Here is a 21531-nt window from a genome sequence, read left to right as displayed (position 1 = left end):
TAAAAGAGCTGATACATCTTAAGATGATTTTTATACTAACATTAACTTTCTTCTTTGCAATGGTGAATTTGCAATTAACTAAATACTTATTGACCAGACACTTATCTAAGGGAATCACATTTGTTGTTGTTAATATGTTTCTTTTTTATTTAAATGTGTAGACTTGGTATTAAATATTAGGATGAAAAGTAATAGATTTAAGAAGCTCCCCTACCACCTTTACAAATTTATTATACTTAGGAGCAGAGGGCCTATAAAAATACATGGACCTATTGATTTGTTGTACTTCAACAAAATGCTAGAAAATGTCTTTTCTTCCTAAGGCATTTCTTTAATTCCCTTCTTTTCACCTTATTTTGCATGTTTATTCATATTTAATTACAATGAACTCTATAAATTTAGAAATTCCCAAATTTTGTTGCTTTTATTAAAAGATTACTACTTACCAAATGAGCCGTTTTTGTGACGCATTAAATATCAGATAGTTTGCAATTACTTGTTCATGCCTTTAAGGAAGTTAAGAGCAATCTGCCTGTCATTTTAAATTGGATTTTCAAAGAAAAATGTGTCAGAAGCAGTGTAGCTTCTAGGTGTTACGTATGGGTAAGCTTTCTTCAATTAAGTTTATGAGGATTGTTTTATTTAATTACAAGGGCAGGTCAGCAGATAAACTACTCACTGATTGAATTTCTAAACTCAGGCCTGTTGAAAAAAGCCAAATGAGTCATCAATTTAAAACATCAATCATTCTGATGGAAGACCTTCTTGACAGGTACAGTCTATAAGCCATATACTTCTGAGTTTTTGAATTTTTAGAAACACAGACATCCCTCACCTAATGTTATTTTGTTTTCCTAGTCCTGACTCTCCCCTGCATACCTCTATCGCCTTGGACAAAGTAACCTTCTAGGAAACATTTCAATTGCCTCATTTGTGAATTGAGAGAGCTGACAGATCTCCTCTAAGCTCCAGTTACTCGAGAATAATATTTAAATGGGTTTGGTAGTTGTAGGGTATAGATTTAACCCACACATACAAATGTAATGGGGGGTAGGCTGGAAGAGAGAACATCAATGAATATTATATAGTAAGAATAAATAATGTTTGTAAAACTTTGTTTTAGATATAAGTGAATGTGTATACTCAGACTCAGTGTAAAATATAGTTTGCACTATGGGTCATGGTCCAAAATTATGAAAAGAACTTCTCTAGAATCTTAACTAGCTTTCCCACACTATTTATAATGGTTGAAAATGAAAAACTCTGCAAATAACATTTGTTCCCACTACAGAATTTTAATTGTCACAATCTTTAAAATACCATGCTCCGAAACAATAAACCCCAAAGTAAAGCCAACACAAACGAGGATAATATATGCCTGGAATATATATTACATAGGGTTTTTTATTATCTATCCTAAATTTCATCATGGAAAGGAGAATTGTGTTTAAGGCACTAAATAATATTATGCCCTTTTAGGGTGAGGTGCATTTTAAAGTATTTGCTGCATTTACAAATATTTACTGCATCCTAAAATTCAATTGATGGTTAAATTTTAATGTTAGCTTTGCTGCACCCTGTTCCTTTCAGAATAATGAGTCTAATAATTGCCATCTGAGATTTGCATATTAAATCAAGATGGTTAATAATTGTTAAGCCTCAGTAGATAGTAATTAGTGTCATCTTCTAAAATATTCAAATTTTCTTTTTATTTCTAGGCCAAAAAATAGATTTTTGCACTATTGGTCTTAGAAAACTTTAACGAGGAAGAATTGTTTTAATATAGCCATTCCTATACAGGCCATTTGGGTCAAGGTCTACCGTATTGTGCTATGTATAATGCATATTTTTCTGCCCAAATTTTTGAAGTAAAAATAAGAATGCTCATTATATATGGTATAACAATTACATACTCTGGGTATAATAATGGGTATAATAATCCTGTGTATAATGCACACAAAAACGTGGGTGTGCATTATACACAGCAAAATGTGGTATATACACTATAATTGTTGGAGTCTAGCCCTGACTGGTGAGCTCAGTTTATTGGGCGTTGTCCCACAAAGCAAAAGGTTGCAAGTTCAATTCCTGGTCAGGGCACATGCCTGGGTTGCAAGTGTGTTTGGTTCCAGTTGGGGTGCATATGCGAGGCAACTGATCAATGCTTCTCTCTTACATCTATGTTTCTCTCCCTCGCTTTCTCCCTTCTTTCCCTTCTCTCTAAAAATAAACAACTGAAGTCTTTAAAATATATATTACTGGATTCATGGGATTGTCTTTTAAGTAAAACTGATACTCTGCTGTGCTTTATTTTTCTCTTTGGAAAAAATATTAATTATGGTATTAAAATTGTTCAATTATGGGATTGTTTTTATACCCCTTTGCAAGTTATAAAGTTGATGCTTCTTGAGGGAACCAACTAATGGTAAAATGTCAAATACTGAATAAGATAATTCCTTACTCACTGCTCTAAGAAATGTGGGCAGGAAGGAGAGCTCACCTTAGATTCCCACAGTAAGAGATACATCTCGAGTTCCATCGCTCCTACTCAGAATGGGAAATCCCCATTCATTCCGAATAAACATTCGGATGGTGGATAAACATAGTAATAATCTTTAATATATAAATTAATATACCTGTGTATAGAGATGTATGCATATATGCATATATACATCTATAAGTTGCCTTTCGATTAAAAAAATGAAGTAAATAAGATTGGCAATCAGATGTGGAGTGACTGAATAGTTCAAATGTGTACATCTTATATACTCAAAGCAAAACAAGGCATTTTACATCAAGTAATATAACTTTCAAAGCGTGTCATCTCACATTTGAATTTAAGTGCCATCAAATGGCAATGGTTAGCCTCTCCTCATCAAAGTAATAAATAATTTATGGTACTTTCTAATTTGTGAAGTTGTAATTCTATAGTTCAGAGAATTCCTAAGTATTTTTGACCCAACTACTCCTACTCTCTATTTTGTTAAGGGAACTATGAAATAGTACAGGTTCCAGCAGAAGTAAGGCCTGCTTGAGTGTGGTTGGTAGGGTAATAATATGGCTGTAGTAATTTATAGTTTTAATTTGAAGATTTCATCTAAAATATCATATGGTGTGCTTGAGTGTAGTATTGTTATGTTACAGAATTACATGCTTATGATTTTGTAATAAAACATTTTGTAATAAAAAGGGTGTTATTGTGTAGACTCTGTATGTCATGAAGAGATGAGAACAAGAGGTAATGCACTAAAAATATTTTATATTAAAAAGAAACAATTAAAATTGAGAGCAATGCATTTTGTCTTATCATTGAATTCCTAGACCTCACCCATATCTGACACTAAGTGGATACTTATATGTGCTCCAAGAAAAGAAAAAAGAAATAAAAAGAGAAAAATCATTGAGATAATTTCCTCAATTATCCACAATAAAAACACCACACACACACTTCCCCCAAATCAGTCATGCTAAATGAAAGACTAAATTACCTCTGTTTCTTTGTTTTAAAATTGTTGCCTTGTTAATGGATAATCAAAGAGACTGAAGGCAAAAATGGAGGAAAAGTATTAAAAAGTATTAGGGAATTCATTAATTAAATTTTGGAATTTACAATGTTTGTGGTATTGGTTAGTTTTTTAAAAACGACCAATCCATTTCATTTCCAAGATCACTTTTAATAACTAATTACTTTTGTATCTAATTTGTATTTGTATTTTGCATTTTTGTCTACGCCCCGACCCAATTGTATAAGCTACAAGCCTATAAAACCTGGATCTGCCTCTGGGCGCTGGGGGCAAGGGACACCCAGGTGTTCCAACCAGGAGAGCAAATAGCTAAACTGTCTGATAATGTACTTTGAAGCATTGTGCAGAAGTTAGAATTATAGTTTAGATATACTTAGAGTAACATGGATGGATCTTAAACATATAGTTTAGTAGAGAAAAAAATGAAACCAAATAAAGTTTATAACCCAATTTATGTAAATTGAAGATAATACTTCCTAGATACTCAATTTTCAAGAAAATATTATAACACAAAGATGCACAGTAAATACATTTGCCTAAGGATGGGAATGGAAAGAGGGTGGAGTAGACAGGAGTGGAATATGGTGTTGATGAAGTGAAGACAATGGTAAAGAGAGGTTTGCATGACCAACGGCAGCAATTGGGAGTTTTAACTCTAAAACCTAGATTTTAAAAAAATCTATAGAATATAGGAACTTTGGTTTATTTTATCCACAATATAGCCAAATTATTATTCAATCTTACAAGCTTTATGCAAACTTTTAAATTAGAATAGCCTGAGTAAAGGTAAATCTAGAAATAGGATGAAAAGAGTTTATGAAGTTATACATGTCAAATGCCATGGAAGAACAAAGCCAAAGATGATTTTTTGTTGTTTGGAAAAGTTGAATAGAGTGAAGATGATTGGACTGGGGTAAAACCTAAAAAATGACAAAGACAGCTCCTGGGACACATAGCAAGCACTTAATAAACAATCTTATGAGGGAGAGTACTTATTAGGAATACAAGTCCTGGTAAAGAACAGCGAACTTCTACTCAACTTTCCTGCCTGATCAAAACCTCCCTTCCTGAGTCCAGGTCAGGAGCCTTTCGCATGTGGTGTGTTCTCATTGCTTTCATATAATAGGTGACTTGCAAGTGTTTACCTGCCCATATTCCCCAAGAGACTGTACGTCCCAAAGGACAAGGACCAAGGCTGCCTAGTTTGTGTTTGTGCACCCAGTACCTGGCATTGTATCTAGCACTTTATACTCCATTTAAAAAAAATGGTTGAAGAATAAATAACATGGGATGAACATTGAAAAGAATATTAGCATCACATGATTTCATACATGTAACAACCATATTTGTATAACCTTCAGGGTGGTCATATTAAGATCAAGATTATTTTCATTTTATATTAGTAATTTGAGCAAAAAGGAATTGATAATATTTAGATCTTCTTGCTTTAGTCTTCTGTAGCTTAACAATGGGAAATCCCCAAAGCATATTTTGTTAATTCTTCTTGCAGGTTATTATGATGGGATTTAAAAAATAAATTTTCATACAAATAATAATATTGCAAATAATTTAACTGATGACTGGTCATTTAAGATTCATTCTTTAATTACTTTTAAGTTAGTATAGGGTCTTTCAAAATAAGGTATTTTGAAAAAGAGTAATTTTTATACAACAATATACTGTAAACAGGAGTGTCCAACCTTTTGGCATCTCTGGGCCACACTGGAAGAAGAAGAATTGTCTTGGGCCACACATTAAATACACAAACACTAACAAAAACAAAAAAATTCTCAATGTTTTAAGTAATTTATGATTTTGTGTTGGGTCACATATGGGTTGGACACCCCTGTAAGAGATTTCTTGGCCAGTGTTTTCTACACAACAGAGAAAAATTCCATCTACTTTTTTAAAAACTAAGAACAATTACCTTAATAATAAAACCATTCAAAGATTTTAGACTGACATAATTGAAAATCAAATAAGATGAAAGGAAATCTAATTTGTACATATTAGGATTGAAGAATTTAAGAAAAGATACAAATTGGAATTTATCCATGTATTTTATTCTACATAGTCTTAAAATCCATTGATCATTATTGCTTTATATAGTTATGTTTACTTTGCATGGTAGAGTCCATTTTTCCTGATATGTACACAGATACATACCCATTCTGATGTTCCACAATTCTTTCCACATTTCCATTTTTCTGTTCTTAGGATCTTTTCCTTCTGCCTAAAAACTTTCAATGTATACTTTAGTACAGTGATGAATTCTCTCTCTTTTTTTTAAATTTCACATTTACCTTTTTTAACCTTTCAAGAACTACAATATTCTTACAGAAAAATGCACACATCCTAAACATACCGTCCAATGAATTCTTCCAAATTATACAAACCATACAACCAGCACTGGAATAAAAACACAGAACTCCCTCACTCTAGAAGGATATTTTTACTTCCTTTAATATTCTGAATTTTCAGGGACCACAAAAACTAGCTATGAAATCAAACAGCAGATCTACTTCGTTCCAACATAATTACAGGCTAAGGGTACACTGCTCTATAGGATTTCATGATCTAATTCTAATAGTCAGCTAAGTGAAGCTATACATTTATGGGCTATAGTTTCGAGGTGACACAGGTAAGTGTACCTAACCCAACAGGGAAGTCTTCTTAGTACCGATGCAATATAAGGAGCCACCAGGAAATATTGGGGGTGAGAGGCTGGGAGAGTTGTCTTGGTTCAAACTAGCTTTCCAGTGAAAGGGACTAGATAAATCCATAAGGGAGATAGGCAATTAATTGATAAGTAATGTTTGACTGTTAACATTGGACTGTTCACTTCTAATGCCATTTTAAGAAACTATATTAAGTTAAAAACAAATTGAGGTCACTGTATTGAGAAAAAAAGAGAACTAACTGTATATAGATTTATAAAGGCTGTCTCAATTCAGTTTTCTTAATGCCTACTTAAGTGTAAAAGTTTTGGTTAACTTTTAAATTTCAGGTAACAAAACAAATAATATGGCTATCACCTAAATATGTAAGTATAATGGATTATAACCACTCCTTTTACCGAATGAGCTTAAGGGAAGATAAAGCATCAGAGGTAGAACAATTGGCAATTTGAAAATTTGTACAATCTTCAAAAATAATGAACTGATGATTCTCAGGAAGTTTTGGAGTGTCTGCCATAATTATAGCTGAAATATTTTATTTTGATTAAAATAAGACAGATTTCAAGACAGCAAATTAAAAGATTGGTCAGGGTGTTTCACAGACCTTTTATTGCTTATTAAATGCTCTACAAAGCAGCATTTGGCTAACTGATGTTGGGAATCTTCAGTTATCTGAGGTCCAGGCTCTAAGGCTCCATAGGATGCCATTTAAACAAGGTGCAGGATTTCCAAACAGAAGCAATGTCAGTCTCATTAAATCTTAAGAATTTAAGATTTAAGTTCTGCTCATGATTATTTTAGTACTGCTGCGCAGCCATAACATCTGTCTTCCAGAAAAGCAGACAGTAACTGTGGCATATCTTAATAAGGAATAACTATCAAGACAACAAGTCTCATATGTTCCCACAAAAAGGAAGGTATCGCGAGGCAGTGCCAGGATCTTAGATTCTATTTGGTAATTTCTCCAAGGATCTTTCAATAGTCAGATGAGCATATTATCTAAACCTGCCCGCAGCAGTCCCAGTTTATGTCTGTTGTGTTCATGTCCAATGTGATGTGATATAACATTTATTAACAAAAATTTTTGGTTCATAACATAAATGCTATGGCCATTCTGCCAAGGACGGAACCAAGTTTTCAAGTTTATTCCTTATAGTCAAGGGGGATCTGTCTGTTGCTTTCCTCCACTGATGTTCCCAGGTGTTCAAACATCAGTAAAATGAAAAACTAATGAGAGCCCTTTTCATTACAATTCAGAGAGCACATAAGATGGGACTCAAATCTGATTTAATAACTATTTTTCCCTATATTTGCCAGATTCGGTCTTCTAGCAGCTTTCACTTTCTTATCTAAATAGTAGAGCTACTGGATGATAAAGTGCAATTCTTGTCTTTGAATGTTTCAGCTTTATCTGCCTTCTTGCTGACATGCAGGATTTGTGTGATCTTGATAGTCCTCTCACTAGCGGAGGCTCAGTGTGGGAAGGACTCCAACGCTTCCTTGAAGCCAAGATGTAGAGCAGAGCTTCCAGACTCCTGTGAAAGTTTTTTAGTTCTCATGGAAGAAAGCTTATCATCATGATGGTTCATACTGAAAGTAAATGTTGTCTCTCTCATCCTTCCTGATCTTGTTGTTCTCTTTTATCAGGGGATTTTAGATTTTATTAACAGGAAAATGAGGAAGGGGATGCCACTGACTGTAGGAGAAATTTTAAAATGCTGAACATGGAACTGCCTTTTGATGCAGTGATTCCCCTGCTGGGACTATACCCTAAGAATCCCAAAACGCCAATACAAAAGAACCTATGCACCCCAATGTTCATAGCAGCACAATTGACAATAGCCAAGTGTTGGAAGCAACCTAAATGCCCATCAGTAGATGATTGGATCAAAAAATTACGGTACATTTACACAATGGAATACTACGCAGCAGAAAGAAAAAAAGAACTACTAAACTTCGCGACAGCATGGATGGAACTCGAGAGCATTATGCTAAGCGAAATAAGCCAGGGGGCGAAAGACAAATACCATATGATCTCACCTATAAGTGGAACCTAACCAACAATACAAAGATGCAAGGCAAATAAGACCAGCAACACTGAAAGGAAAAGAAACCAACAGAGACAAGAGGAAAGGAGGGAGGGGGATGGGGGAAAAGAAAAGGAAAGGGAAAGTCAAGGAACATATAGCAAGGACTCATGGACAAAACCAAAGGGGAAGAGTTAAGGGAGGGAGGGAGGGAGGGAGAGGGCAAGGGAAAGTGGTGGGGGGTAGGCAGAGATGAATGTATTTGAAAAAATAATTAATTAAAAAAAATAAAAATAAAATGCCATGGTGGCCAAAGAGGTCAATGTAGTTTTAAGCAGTGGTTAAGTGTATCCCTGACAGCTGGAGTGGAGCTGTCTGTGGCCTTGTTTTGCTGGTATTATCAGATGTCAGCAAAATGAGAATTGCTGGGACAGATAGGCTTCTTTCATCCCATTGTTACCCTACAGTTCTTGGAGTAACGCAGAAACGAAAAGAGACCTTTTTATATCGTAACAGCAGCATTAAGACATAAATAATAAAGCCTTAATTTAAAAACTAAAAAAAAATTAGTATATTTAACACTACCAAGTGATTTAAATTATCCTTATACTAATATAAAACACACCCAGAATCCCTTACAGATGTATTTTTTAGCCTTCTTAACCATAATGACTCTCAAATAGAGGGCCTGGCACAAATAACTCCCCTTTTTTATTACAAAATAATAAGCATGTAATTCTGTAATATAGCAGTATCACACTCAAGCACACCCTATGACATTTTAGGTGACCTGTTCAAATTACATCCATTTCATGCGAGGCACTCATGTACCCTGCCAACCGCATGTAATAAAGCCTCACTTCTGCCAGACGCTGTATAATTAGGATACAGACACTGTGACTCCTGTCTAATTCTATGTTTGTAGGTTGTAAGCATATTCTTTAACCAAGAGGGCACATTTATAGAAAATTATCCTACCAAACATAATGACTTAAAAAATTTTATCAGCATTTCTAATGGATCTGTTATTGATGAAACTGATGCTATTTTGTACTTTATAAAATATTATTTTTACATATTAATTATGGCCCATTTGAATGTAAAATAGTTTAAATTTGTAGGCCTATTATTACTTAGGTGTATTATAGATGATGGCAATGTATTTACTTGGAAAAGTCAAATTTACTAAGACATTATTAATTTTATGTAACATTAGTGTAATTCTACATCTTTGATTTTTTTAAATAAACTTTTGTAACTTGGAATAGTTTTAAATGTATGGAAAAATTATGCCGGCAAAACAGAGAGTTCCCATGTACTCAATACTTGGTTTACATTATTATTAACAATTTATATGAGTTGTACCAACATTTGCCACAATTAATGAAACTATACTGATACGATATTAACTAGTGTCTTTATTCATATTTCCTTAGTTTTTCCGTACTGTGCTTTTTCTCTTCCTAGATCCCATCCAAAATACCATATTACATTTTACTATCATGTCTCCTTAGGCATCTCTAGGCTGTGGCAGTTTCTCAGACTTTTCTTGTTTTTGATGATCCTCACCATTTGAAGAGGTACTGCAGGTCTGGTATGTTGTAGAATGTCCCTGACTTGGGATTTTTCTGAAGCCTTTCTCATGATTAGATCTAAGTTATGAGTTTGGGGGAAGAAGGCTATATGTATAACTACTATTCTCATCACATCATATTGAGGGAATATATATTATCAACATGAGTTATCAGTGTTGATGTTAGCTATGAATTATCTGTAAATTTTTAAAAAATGCTCATGTATGGGTTCCATTGTGTCTTAGGAATGCTTTAAAAATGAATGGTACTCAAATCAAAATTTTACCTCTAGGAAAATATCATTATCTGTTTCCAGAGAAGTAGCATTTTCAAAGCAAGTTTGCATTGGCCAATAGTGAGCATTAATAAAACATTCTATTTTACTTTACTTCGCATTCATCTACTGTCATAAATAAGTTCGATCTAATCTAATTTGATTTAGATCTGATTCAAATTTTGGCAGATATTCAGGATAATTTATTGGACCAATTTTAATTTTGTATAAATAAGTTTTGTTAGCTATAGTTAGCAGACTCAATGAAGACATATAAAACAGAATTTAAGATTATTAGAGAGTTATGAACTTTAATTACTCTCCTGTTCCTTGAATCATGAAAGATCATCTCTTAATCCCTTTAATCATGATTAAAAGAATAAGAAATTCAAATATCACTTGCTTTTTACAAGAAATATTGAAAGTTGTCAAATGAAAACTTCCTGCTAAAGGAATTCTATGAAAATATGTTTGAGCATAACTAATTCCATTTTTTAAATAATAAATTTCATGTGTAAGACAAAGTATGCTGATAGTAATCATTAAAAAAAGCACAATTCACATTCCAAAATTATATGAACATAATACATATCCTACCTGAACCACAATAGAGTTGACACTCTGATATTAATAAATTAATTGGGAGCTGCAGTTTGGAGTTATAAAATTAGGCACTAGTTGTCTAAGTATCTTCTAATATGAGATTAGGTGGGCAAAATAATCATGAGAACACAGAAATATTTTTTGTATGTGTGCAATACTGTTATCTCCATTATATCATAGTAATATTAATAAGTGTATGTATAATATGTCTTCCAAAATTGCAAATTAAACATAAATATAATAAATATTTACTTTATTAAATATATTAAATTCAAGTCAAATAAGTTTAACTGCTTGTCAAATACATTTGTTGAATTAAAAAGTATGACATTTTCCTTGTAAAAATTTGAAAGATCATGAAAAATATTAAAAATTAATAAAAATAATCCACAGTCCCAGATAGGGATAAGTTTCATTAAACACATTGTACATTGAATTTCAGATTTACTTTATATACCTTTAATAAATTAAGATGAATATACACGTATGTGTGCCTGTAACATGCATCCCATTAATTATCTATTATAACTTTTTTTACAATTCATTAAATAGTCTTTGAAAACACTCTTTGAAGGCAGCTCAGTTGCTCAGGTTTTCATTATATGCTCATTTTTTAATTGAATGAAACCCCATTAGACTTTTGGATTGATTACAATTTTCCAATATTATAAAATCATTGTAATAAACATCTCATAAATGTTTGAAGACATCTGATATTATTGCTTTTGAATAAATTCCTAGAAGGGAAGTTATTTGGCAATATAAATGAATCAACATATTTAAGGCTTTGATATTGCAAAATTATACTCAAAAAGTTTATACACATTATTTATTCCCATCATCCAAACTAGGGAATGATGATGGAATCTGATCAGAGTTTCTTCAACTTTCTTTTCCAAAGACCCTAATGTTAAGCACGTGTTTAGGGTCTTCCTTTAGTTTAGCGTGATCAGGAAAATGTCTCCCATGCGTGGTACCACTGACATCCATCACCCCTCCCCACTGTCCATCCCAACTTTAGTGATTCAGAAACTGTATTGACGGTTTGCATGAACAGAGAGTGAGGGGAAGAAAAGGATGAGTAAAGAGAATAGGAGTATTGAAGAGGGGAACTGGTGTTTGAACATTTGTGTTCATGACATACACTTACCTGAATTTCTACCAAAAAATTCTTGAAAGAAGTGACACCCTCCACTTGAGTGTAGGATATACAAAAATGCTAATTCCTTAGCGATCTTTTCTCCAAGAGACTAAACATGTGTACAATGAAAGTCTGTTGAGGCAAGTAAACTCTCTACTTCAACTTCATGATATTCAAAGTGTTGAGTTTTTTAAGCCCAAGTGGCAACTGCACTCACAGCCTTATTTCTCAGGTTGATGTAGTACATTTTCTAAAAGCCTACTAACTTCTGGAATCAAGTTCCCTGGTTTGTGACCCAAGTTTTACAAACTGTAGCAAGCTGAGCCTTGAAGTGCTAGAGTTAAACTTAGCTTCTCCTGAATTAATATTAGATCAAAAGTAATCCCAATATTTATACTGAGCCTGTAGAGACTTAAGGTGGTTGGTGCTGAGTATGTGCATTTGTTTCCATTTTAATAAATGTCTTTCCTTTTCTCAGGACAATTTTCACATATTTCATGAGTCCATATTTTAACCTGTTCTTATGTTTTATTGAGGTGTAGCTTCCATACCACAGAAGTCACCCTTTAAAGTATATATTCAGTGGTTTTTCTTATATTTACAGAGTTGGGCAACAACTGCCACTATCTAATTTTAGAATATTTTTTATCACCCTCCAAAGAAAACCCATTCTCGTTAACCAATAATCTCATAACCATTAAGTTACTCCCTATCACCCCCACCACCCAGCCTCTGGCAAATAATAATCTACTTTTTGTCTCTGAGGATACGCGTATTCTGGACATTTCAAACAAATGGAATCATAAAGTATGTGGCCTTTTGTGTCTGGCTTCTCTCATGGGGTTTTCAGGATTCATTCCTGACTCTTGTATCCATACTTCCTTTCTTTTTATTGTCAAATAATATTCCATTGTGTGGATACACCACATTTTGTTCATTCATTTATCAGTGATGGTCATTTCATTTGTTTCCACTCTTGGCTATTAACGAATAATGCTATTTATGAACATTCAAATACAAGATTTTGTGTTCCCCTGAGTACATACCTAGTAGTGGAAGTGCTGAGTCATGATGCATTCTTATCTGAGTCATTCTACCTTTGCATGTACGTGTGCAAAAGTCCCTTGTTTTTTACTACATCCTTTAAAATATTCTCTCATATTTAGTTTCAATCAAAATATCTATACATCTGTTCTAATGGGGTTGAATTTATAGATATAATGAAGTAAGTAATCTTAGTATAATGCTCTAAAACCTAGGGCAAACCAGCAAACACAGAGTCTATTGATTATTGAAATTCTGTTCCCAAGCAATAATATCAATTGCTTGTGGCCAGCAAGTCAACTGAGTTGTTCTTTTTTGTCGTAATTATAAAAGTCCATCATTTTAAATCTATAACTAGACATGTCTTCTTATTTCTAAATATGTCATGACATGGCGTTCAACATTCCCTTCCATGAAATGTTGCTATGTATCTAACCACTTATAAGATTTTAGTTCTCCACCATTGGAGAACCATTGGAAAAACTAATAAAAGAACCTAGGAATTTATATCAGAAGTGATGAAACTTTGTACTTAACTTAGAGGATATTTTTTAAAAGGTTGGAGCTATTTGAGCTAATAAATTGTATTCTCCTTTACCATGGTGAAACCAGGTTTGTCTTTGCTGTATGATTTGGTTAATTTGGTGAGATTGGTGTCCCTTTTTAGAATCTAAGTTTCTTAAAGAAAAAAAAAATACCTGTGTTTTCTCTTTACTCTCACAGTTCTAAATATCTCATATGTTAACATGTCCAGATTAAAGATTTGATAATAACATTTAAAGTGAAGATGGGTTAACATATTTAAAAAGAAATGTGATGATATATATCAGGGCAAGAGGCAGACTCAATTGTGTGACAAACCATAAAAAAAGCATTTTTTTTTTCAGAGAAGCCAAGTCAGCTTTATATATTTTAAAGCAGATCATTACATTACAAAAGAATTATTTCTTGTTTTTTTTAATTGATTTACCACATTTAAAGAAATACAGAGATTTCTGATAAAGGGTTTATAGTAATATATTCTGCCCAAATAACTAAAGGGAAAATCACTATTTTTTTCTAAATATAAATGAAATTTATTTTGTTTGACATGGAACCGGGGAGACCTGGAAAAGAATCATTCATTCCTGCTTCTCAAGACTTTTTTTTTAATCTATACAAACCATATTGTTACTGTTATGATTCACCTAATTTTTAGATGTAGCATTGCAAAATAAAAGAGCAGACTCTGGCTTCTCTTAATTCCCCTCCCTCTGTGTGTGATTTTACCACTTAATGCACAGTCTTTCAAGCTGTTTGCAGTGAGTTGACATGCTGGAAAGTAATGTGTCCCAGGTCTCAGGCAAGCCTAATGCAAAGAAAAGAAAGAATTATTTTTTTTTCCTAATGCAGGAGTTATGAAGGTATCCTGACGCATTGAAAAAAAAAGTCTTTTTTTTAAAAAAACTTCTTTTATGCTCTTTATTTGGAAAATTCCAAAATAATAATGTATAGAAACTTGCATTTTCTATTTTTTTATTTTTCTTTCCTGTAGTTTTTGTCATGTTTTGTCTTCATATATAGGTTAATTAGGGAAGTCATTGTTTGAATGCATAGCATGGTGGTATTTTTGCTTTTTAAATCGAATCACAAACAATTCACAAATTTCACTCCTTTGTGCTTTCCAAAACATTTTCCCAAATTGGCTTTAATTTAAAACAGAAATTTTTTTTTATTTGTAAAGGGATATATATTTGTTATAAAAGATAAGTGTGTAGATAGAGTAAAATATTCTTCCACTACCTCATTTCCCAGATACTAGTTTCCCCACGAGAAAAGCAGGGCGGGAGCAAGGAAGACAGGCGAGGGTCGGAGGGCCGCAGAGGCGAGAGCGGGGCCTGGAGGCTGGCGGCATCCGGTGCTTCGCCGTCAGGTCTTTGAAATGAGAGAAGTCGAGTCGAATTACACGAAAAGTGACTACAGATGAAAAGTAAATTAAATTTTTTTAAGATGTCACTTTTTTAGTTTAAAAGCAGTGAAGTGTTAAGTTCTTGTTTTAAAATAACGATGGTTAGAAAGCATGGAAAATAAGCATTGCAGAGTCGTCACTTAACAGATGCTAACAATTCTATGAACGTTACTTTTTGTAGTTGAAACCAAAAAGCCATTTATTAATAATAATAATAATAATTGGTATTATTTTAATGTTCCATCTTCGGTTGGCAAACACTTTAAGGCTTTATTTCTTTGTTTCCACTTAGGCCTCTTATGAAGGAGCTGAAGGAGAAATAAAATATACAGGATGAAAAGATGGCAATGTTGCCTCCCCCAGGTCCTCAGAGCTTTGTCTACTTCACAAAACAGTCTCTTGCCCTCATTGAACAACGTATTGCAGAAGGAAAAACAAAGGAACCCCAAGAAGAAAAGAAAGACGATAATGAAAATGGCCCAAAGCCAAGCAGTGACTTGGAAGCCGGCAAACAGCTGCCCTTCATCTATGGGGACATCCCCCCAGGCATGGTGTCAGAGCCCCTAGAGGACCTGGATCCCTACTACGCAGACAAAAAAGTGAGTTTACTGTGGCCGCTCTGGTGCAGCCGCTGCTTCCTTCTGTGCAGGAGGTTATTTTAAATTGAAGTGGAATTTAGGGAAAAACTACATCAGAACAAAAAAAAATATTCAAGTAAATACTTAGGTAGGATATTCAGAATATGTACTTTTCCTAAGTTTTCATTGAAACTGGTTATATCATACCATTTGATTTCCTTAATCTTTTAAAAGTGTGTGGTGTAATGTTCTGCCTCTTTGGATACGCCATAAATTCACACCGGTAGAAACAAAATACTTGTCAATTGACAAGTAAGGCCTCGGGACTTGTCCAGAGCGCATTTATATGGAGGTGACAGCTGACTCCATGGGAATATATAAGATCGTTCAACTAATAATGAAGTTTGGATAGCTGCTTCATTTATGATGTTGAAGAGGGGAATCTGAGATGGGCAAAGAGGTAAGGCATAAATCAGAAAATTTTCCATTATTCAAAGTAGGAAAAGGCGTATCTCCTAAAATTACCCAGAAAGTGGATAGACACAGGTTATTAGAATGAACAAGGAGGACTAGTTGGTAACTTTCTGCAAACAGTTTTTGTTAGATGATGGAAATCAAAGCAAGGGAGAGGTGGATAGCAAATAAAAAGAGGAAGTAGGTGGCAATATATGAATATTGAGAAATTTTCATGTCTCAAGAAAAATTCACTTGAGGTACTGAATCAATTGAAAACCTTTCTGTTTATACACATAGGGTATAAAATAACATGTTTGAAAGAAAGAAAAATTGTTCTCAGGGAGAAAAATATAGCTAGTTGCTGATGTTAATAGATAAGGTACAAGCTACAGGTAAGATTGTAGTTGCATTAGAATAGTGGAGAGAAGCCTTATTTTCTGAGGCCTGAGTAGCAAACAGGAGGATGGATTTAAGAGTCTGATATATTAAAGTAAATGTAAGCACATCAGAGGAAGTGCATGTTAAATGCTGTCAATATTTTTTGTACGACAGGAGTAGAAGTTGCCCTTTGAGAGTCATCACTGAGAGTAGCAGAGCGAAGGTCTTGATCACACTAAGGAAATGGGAAAAAGTTTGAAGCAACTGCTAAAAGGTTATTGTATCGAGAAAATGAGAAGGGGCTAACAATAATTTTTGACAACAGTAGCGGACACAACGAGGTAGAAGATGACAAAGAGGAGACAGTAAAGGATTCAGTCAGCAGGTTTCCTGACTCTCTCCAGCAGTGCTTTGCGCACAGCACGATGCCTGCAGACTTGTCTTTGAGACGTCCGGAAAGCCAGAATGAAGGCCACTTAAAAATCATTGTGATTTATTTAAGAAAAAATAAAAGGGAATATTTCTTGTTACGATATCTAGCAAATAAAATGACATGTGAAACGTCTTGAGAAATATAAAATATGATGAATTTAATTTTGACGATGGAAACACATCTGTCTCAGTGGTAGTTATTATGAAGCAATACCTAATACGAATTTTAGTTCACATCAAAACCAGCATCTAAACAGCTGATGGCATAACAGCAGAAAGCATAATACCTGAGAAGCCCTTGAAGTATTACACAGCATTCTAATTATCCAGTCATTATTCTGACATAGAAAGTAAGAATGCTGCCCCGGCTGGTGTGGCTCAGTGGATTGAGTGGCGGCTTCCAAACCAAAGAATCACTGGTTCAATTCCCAGTTGGGGTACATGCCTGGGATGCAGGCCAGGTCTCCAGTAGGGAGCACGTGAGAGGCAACCACACATTGATGTTTCTCTCTTTTTCTCCTTTCTCAAAAAATAAATAAGTAAAATCTTAAAAAAAGAAAAGAAAAGAAAAGAAAAGAATGCTAATATGTATTTAGGGTCTCTGTGTCAGGAATTAGACATTTTAGACAAATCAGCACACATACTTAGCAGAACCTGGTGAGATAGGAATTAATACCCTACTTTTATATGAGATGAAGGGCTTGGGGAAATTAAGTAGCTTGCTAAACACTACGCACTAGTAAATGTATTAGTTTTTTTTTTTAATTCAAGTTTGTTTTACTCCCTCCTGAGATGTTCTGTTGTGTAACACCCCATAGTCTAGTTTCTGTTGTGTAGCAACCACATGCTAACAACATTTTTTTTAAAATGAAGTAATTAATGAGTAAATAATGTAACAGTTGAAATAAAAATACTTTCTAATTTTACTTATTACTTCATTCTAAAAAAATTCATGGCTTTCCATGGATACCTACTGCATTTTCCCATTTCCAAAGCAGACCTAGATATTGCTTAACCAGCTACCTCCTAAGAAGGAAAGAAATCTTTCTGGGATAATACCCAAGTCAGAGATATAAACTATCAATAATATTAGCTTGAAGTGACTTGAGAGGTAAGGAGAAAATGTTTGCATTTAAGTGGAGGATAATAGACTTATAAATGAAGAGTAATTTTAGCTATGTGATAAGCTAATTTAATAAAGAATGTTTGGAGTAAGACTCCAATCCTTCACCTTGACCCCAGCTCCTTTCAAAAAATACAACACCAACCACATCAAATACTTCACAGACCCTAACTGCTAGCTCTCAAGCTGCTGAAGGGCAGATATGATATTAAGAATCTTATCTGTCCAACTCTAAAGTTGTTGCTCCTTTAGCACCCTAATTTTATGTTCGATAAATTCTTAAATAAATAAGCACAATTAAAAGAATTTATTCAGACTTTGACATCTATAATATTTTGCTAATAGTATTGTAGAATTTTGTAATGAAACTCAGAATGATCCCTAAAATTTCATATGCATACCTTCTTTTCCTACCTGTAATTACCTCCTGGGTGTGTGTAAACCCAGACATTCCTAAAGAAGTTTCTAATGCAAATGACAATTGGCCATTTCAATCTAAAAATTACAAACTATTTCCTTTTAATTTCAAGTATAAAGTAACTGTATCTTGCCAAGGCTAGGTAGTAATGTTGTGATTTTTTACATTAGCTTAGGTAACTTTTGGTTCCTGAAGTCTCCCTGACAGACACGTGATCCTGTTCCCTTTTCACTCTCATACTCCTTCATTTTTATTTCCCTGTATACCTGTCATACCTTGTTTATATTAGAGTTACTGTGTTCCTAGTACTTTTCTAGGAAGTTCCTTGAATGCAAAGTTCATGCCTCGTTTATGTTCAAAATCCTGTCATTGCCTCTTACGCAATTGTTACTCACTACGCAATTGTAGAAAGTGATGGGTGAAGGAATTTTAACAAGTTCAGTATATTGAGATTCAAGAAAACAATAATTGCACTCAAACACTAGGTATTAATTTTAAGACTAATTTTCAATGTACAAGTGAATGTTATGTTAAATTTTGTTTAGACAAAACTGATACAGTGAAAGGGACCAGGAATATCAAAGGATATCCAAAAAGAACAGATTCAGGTTCATTTTCTTTAGAAAATTGCCATATACAGTTAAAAAGCGGGAGACTCAAACTTACATCCCTAATTTGGAAAAATGATGATTACTAGAAGGCCACTCCTTAATTTATATAAAATTCAGATTAAACAATAACAACAAAAAGGCAACAACAAATCAGTGCATTCTAGTTAACACAAATAATTTGCCTGCCAGTGCAGAAAAGTGGTCTTTGTGATTTTTCAATCCAAAAACATTAGATTGTTTTAATGTTTTGTATTGTTGAAGTTTATTTGTTTGGGTTTTAAATGTTTTAACTAACTCCCAAATCCAGAGAGGATGTCACCCATTACGTAACAGTTACGTACATAGTTTAAGATTGTTTGGTTCAAGTTGTATCATTTTTTAAAATAACCATGGATAGTAGCAAGCAAGTCCTTTAATTTGTGTCCTTTTATTTTAGCTTTTATTAGTATTACATCTAAAATAAGAAAATTGATCTGGACACTAGGATTCTTCCAACCCTAATATTCCTTAAATTTGTTAGAACATTTTTTTGAAGGAATTCGTATTTTGGAGCACCATGACAATAGCCAACAAGTATTAAAAGTCTTAAGGTGTCAAAGAAAAATGAAGTCTACGGTGTTATGGTTAAAATCAGGGATAGGTAGTTTCTATTTAGTTTGCTTACAATGCACCATAATAAAAGAAGGAAGTTATATTGTAAACTAATTCCAATGGCCACAAATTGCTGTTACTGATGTTGGTGTTGAAGGGATATAAAAATGAGAAGCCACTGTATTTTGGAGCACTGAGCAACACAGGCTCATAAATAGTCCACTTCTAACTTGCTGAGAAGTAATGGACTTGGAGTTCATTGGCCAACCTGACATATGTAGCTGCCCTCAGTGATATTAGAACCATATTGCTTGAGTCTAATGGCACTGTTTCATTAATATGACACTACCACAGGGCGAGGTAAACTGCTGAGATTAATGTACTAGATTGCTATTTTGGATGCTCAATTTCATCCTGTTTTCTTTTTGATCCTGCAGACTTTCATAGTCTTGAACAAAGGGAAAGCAATCTTCCGTTTCAATGCCACACCTGCTTTGTACGTGCTCTCTCCCTTCAGTCCTCTAAGAAGAATATCTATTAAGATTTTAGTGCATTCATATCCTTTCAAGATGCTTACTTACAGTGGTCCTTTAAAATATAGTTTTTGCTATTTTATTTAAATATTGATTTTTAGTCTTTTCACACCTGAAAAGACTGCTTTTAGTTTATCATTTCAGTGTAACTTGGTGTAAGTCTCTAAGGAGATTGGGAGAATGGCAGTTTTAACATTTTAGGATAAATTACTTTTACCTATTACTCCCATGTTCAAAAAGATAAAAATTAAAGTGTATAAATTTACTTACAGTTACTTATTGTCTTAAGACAAAGATTTCAACAGGTGTCATTATTAAATATTCAAGGTTCCCACCATGGTCTTTCATCATATTCCTTGATTCTAAGCTACTTTATTCGGCATGCTTATCATGTGCACTATTCTGACGAACTGCATATTTATGACCTTGAGCAACCCTCCAGAATGGACCAAGAATGTAGAGTAAGTGGGCACAAGTACATTTTAATATGGTCTTGGTATTGTCATTTTTATCCTTTCCTTTTCCTACCAGGAGGTTATTCCATCTATAAAAATTGTGGTATTTATCTTCCCATGTATATTTACTTTTCTTTCAATTATTTACTTTACTTTTTATATTTTTCTTTTCTTTCAATTATTTTTTTCTCCTCTACAGTATTAACTTGCTAGCGGTAGACTAGAGTAACTAGATAGAATGATTAGATAATATAGTATTTTCTAGAGGAATGAACTTATGAGACACCCTGCCTATTGTTGGATGTGTTACATATTTCTTATCCTTGGGTGTATTTCTGATAGAAGCAATGTAGGGCTTTTCTAGGCAGATCTAAACCTATGTTTTTAATAATTTTAAGTACCTCTGCTTTCTACAAGAGGTCTGATATGGGCATTTTAAGGTTTCCTGGAAAGATCTTGACTGGTTTTTTTCTAATAGTTAGAGTGGGTCCACAAACCAATAGCCACACTGCAGTTGATGCCTTTCTTTGTTTGATCAGAAAGAAATTAAGTTATAAAGATTCTAATGGTGCTGTTTTCTTTTCATATTTAATATCTCAATGGACGCTTGTGTCTAGGTACACTTTTACTGGGATATACACTTTTGAATCACTTATAAAAATCCTTGCAAGAGGCTTCTGTGTGGGACAATTCACTTTCCTTCGTGACCCATGGAACTGGCTGGATTTTATCGTCATTGTTTTTGCGTAAGTACTTCATTCATATTTTTAAATGGCAAACTCATGAGAATCACAGACATTTCAGTCAGAAGAAAGTTTTGGGGTCTGATTTTTTTCCACATATAATGGTTATATTTAGAGCTAGTTATTTGTAGGCAAATAGTAAGTTTTTCAGAAGGTTTGTTTTTCACTCAAAAGTGTATTAATGTGATTAAGATTGATCCTTTCCCTCCACACTCAGCACTTGGATGGACAGCCTTTGTGGTGCCAGTTAGCATCACACATTTTTCCAGTTCTTATTTAAAAACTAATGAAACCTGTAGGAATCACAGAAAAAATCAGGTCTTTCATTGTAACTATGGTACCCTTTTTATTAATCTATGCTAGTCAAGTGCTAATAAGTATATTGAAATACAGAAATAAA

The 21531-nt window shown here is 33.7% G+C and overlaps 1 protein-coding gene across 1 annotated transcript in view; it reads left to right on the top strand.

The window, feature by feature from the left end:
* Nucleotides 1-15154: 15154 nt before the first annotated feature.
* SCN9A (sodium voltage-gated channel alpha subunit 9) overlaps nt 15155-21531 on the top strand; it is a 77299-nt gene continuing 70922 nt past the window's right edge. Inside the window, exons 1-4 of the mRNA XM_054562472.1 lie at nt 15155-15412; nt 19838-19956; nt 20305-20394; nt 21006-21134. Coding sequence (XP_054418447.1) covers nt 15155-15412; nt 19838-19956; nt 20305-20394; nt 21006-21134 — 596 coding nt within the window. The remainder of the gene's footprint in view (nt 15413-19837; nt 19957-20304; nt 20395-21005; nt 21135-21531) is intronic.

Source organism: Pteronotus mesoamericanus, unplaced genomic scaffold (assembly GCF_021234165.1).
Source record: "Pteronotus mesoamericanus isolate MK-2021 breed Mesoamerican mustached bat unplaced genomic scaffold, CSHL_Meso_final scaffold_651, whole genome shotgun sequence".
Lineage (NCBI taxonomy): Eukaryota > Metazoa > Chordata > Mammalia > Chiroptera > Mormoopidae > Pteronotus > Pteronotus mesoamericanus.
This window is presented reverse-complemented; position numbering and strand designations above follow the sequence as displayed.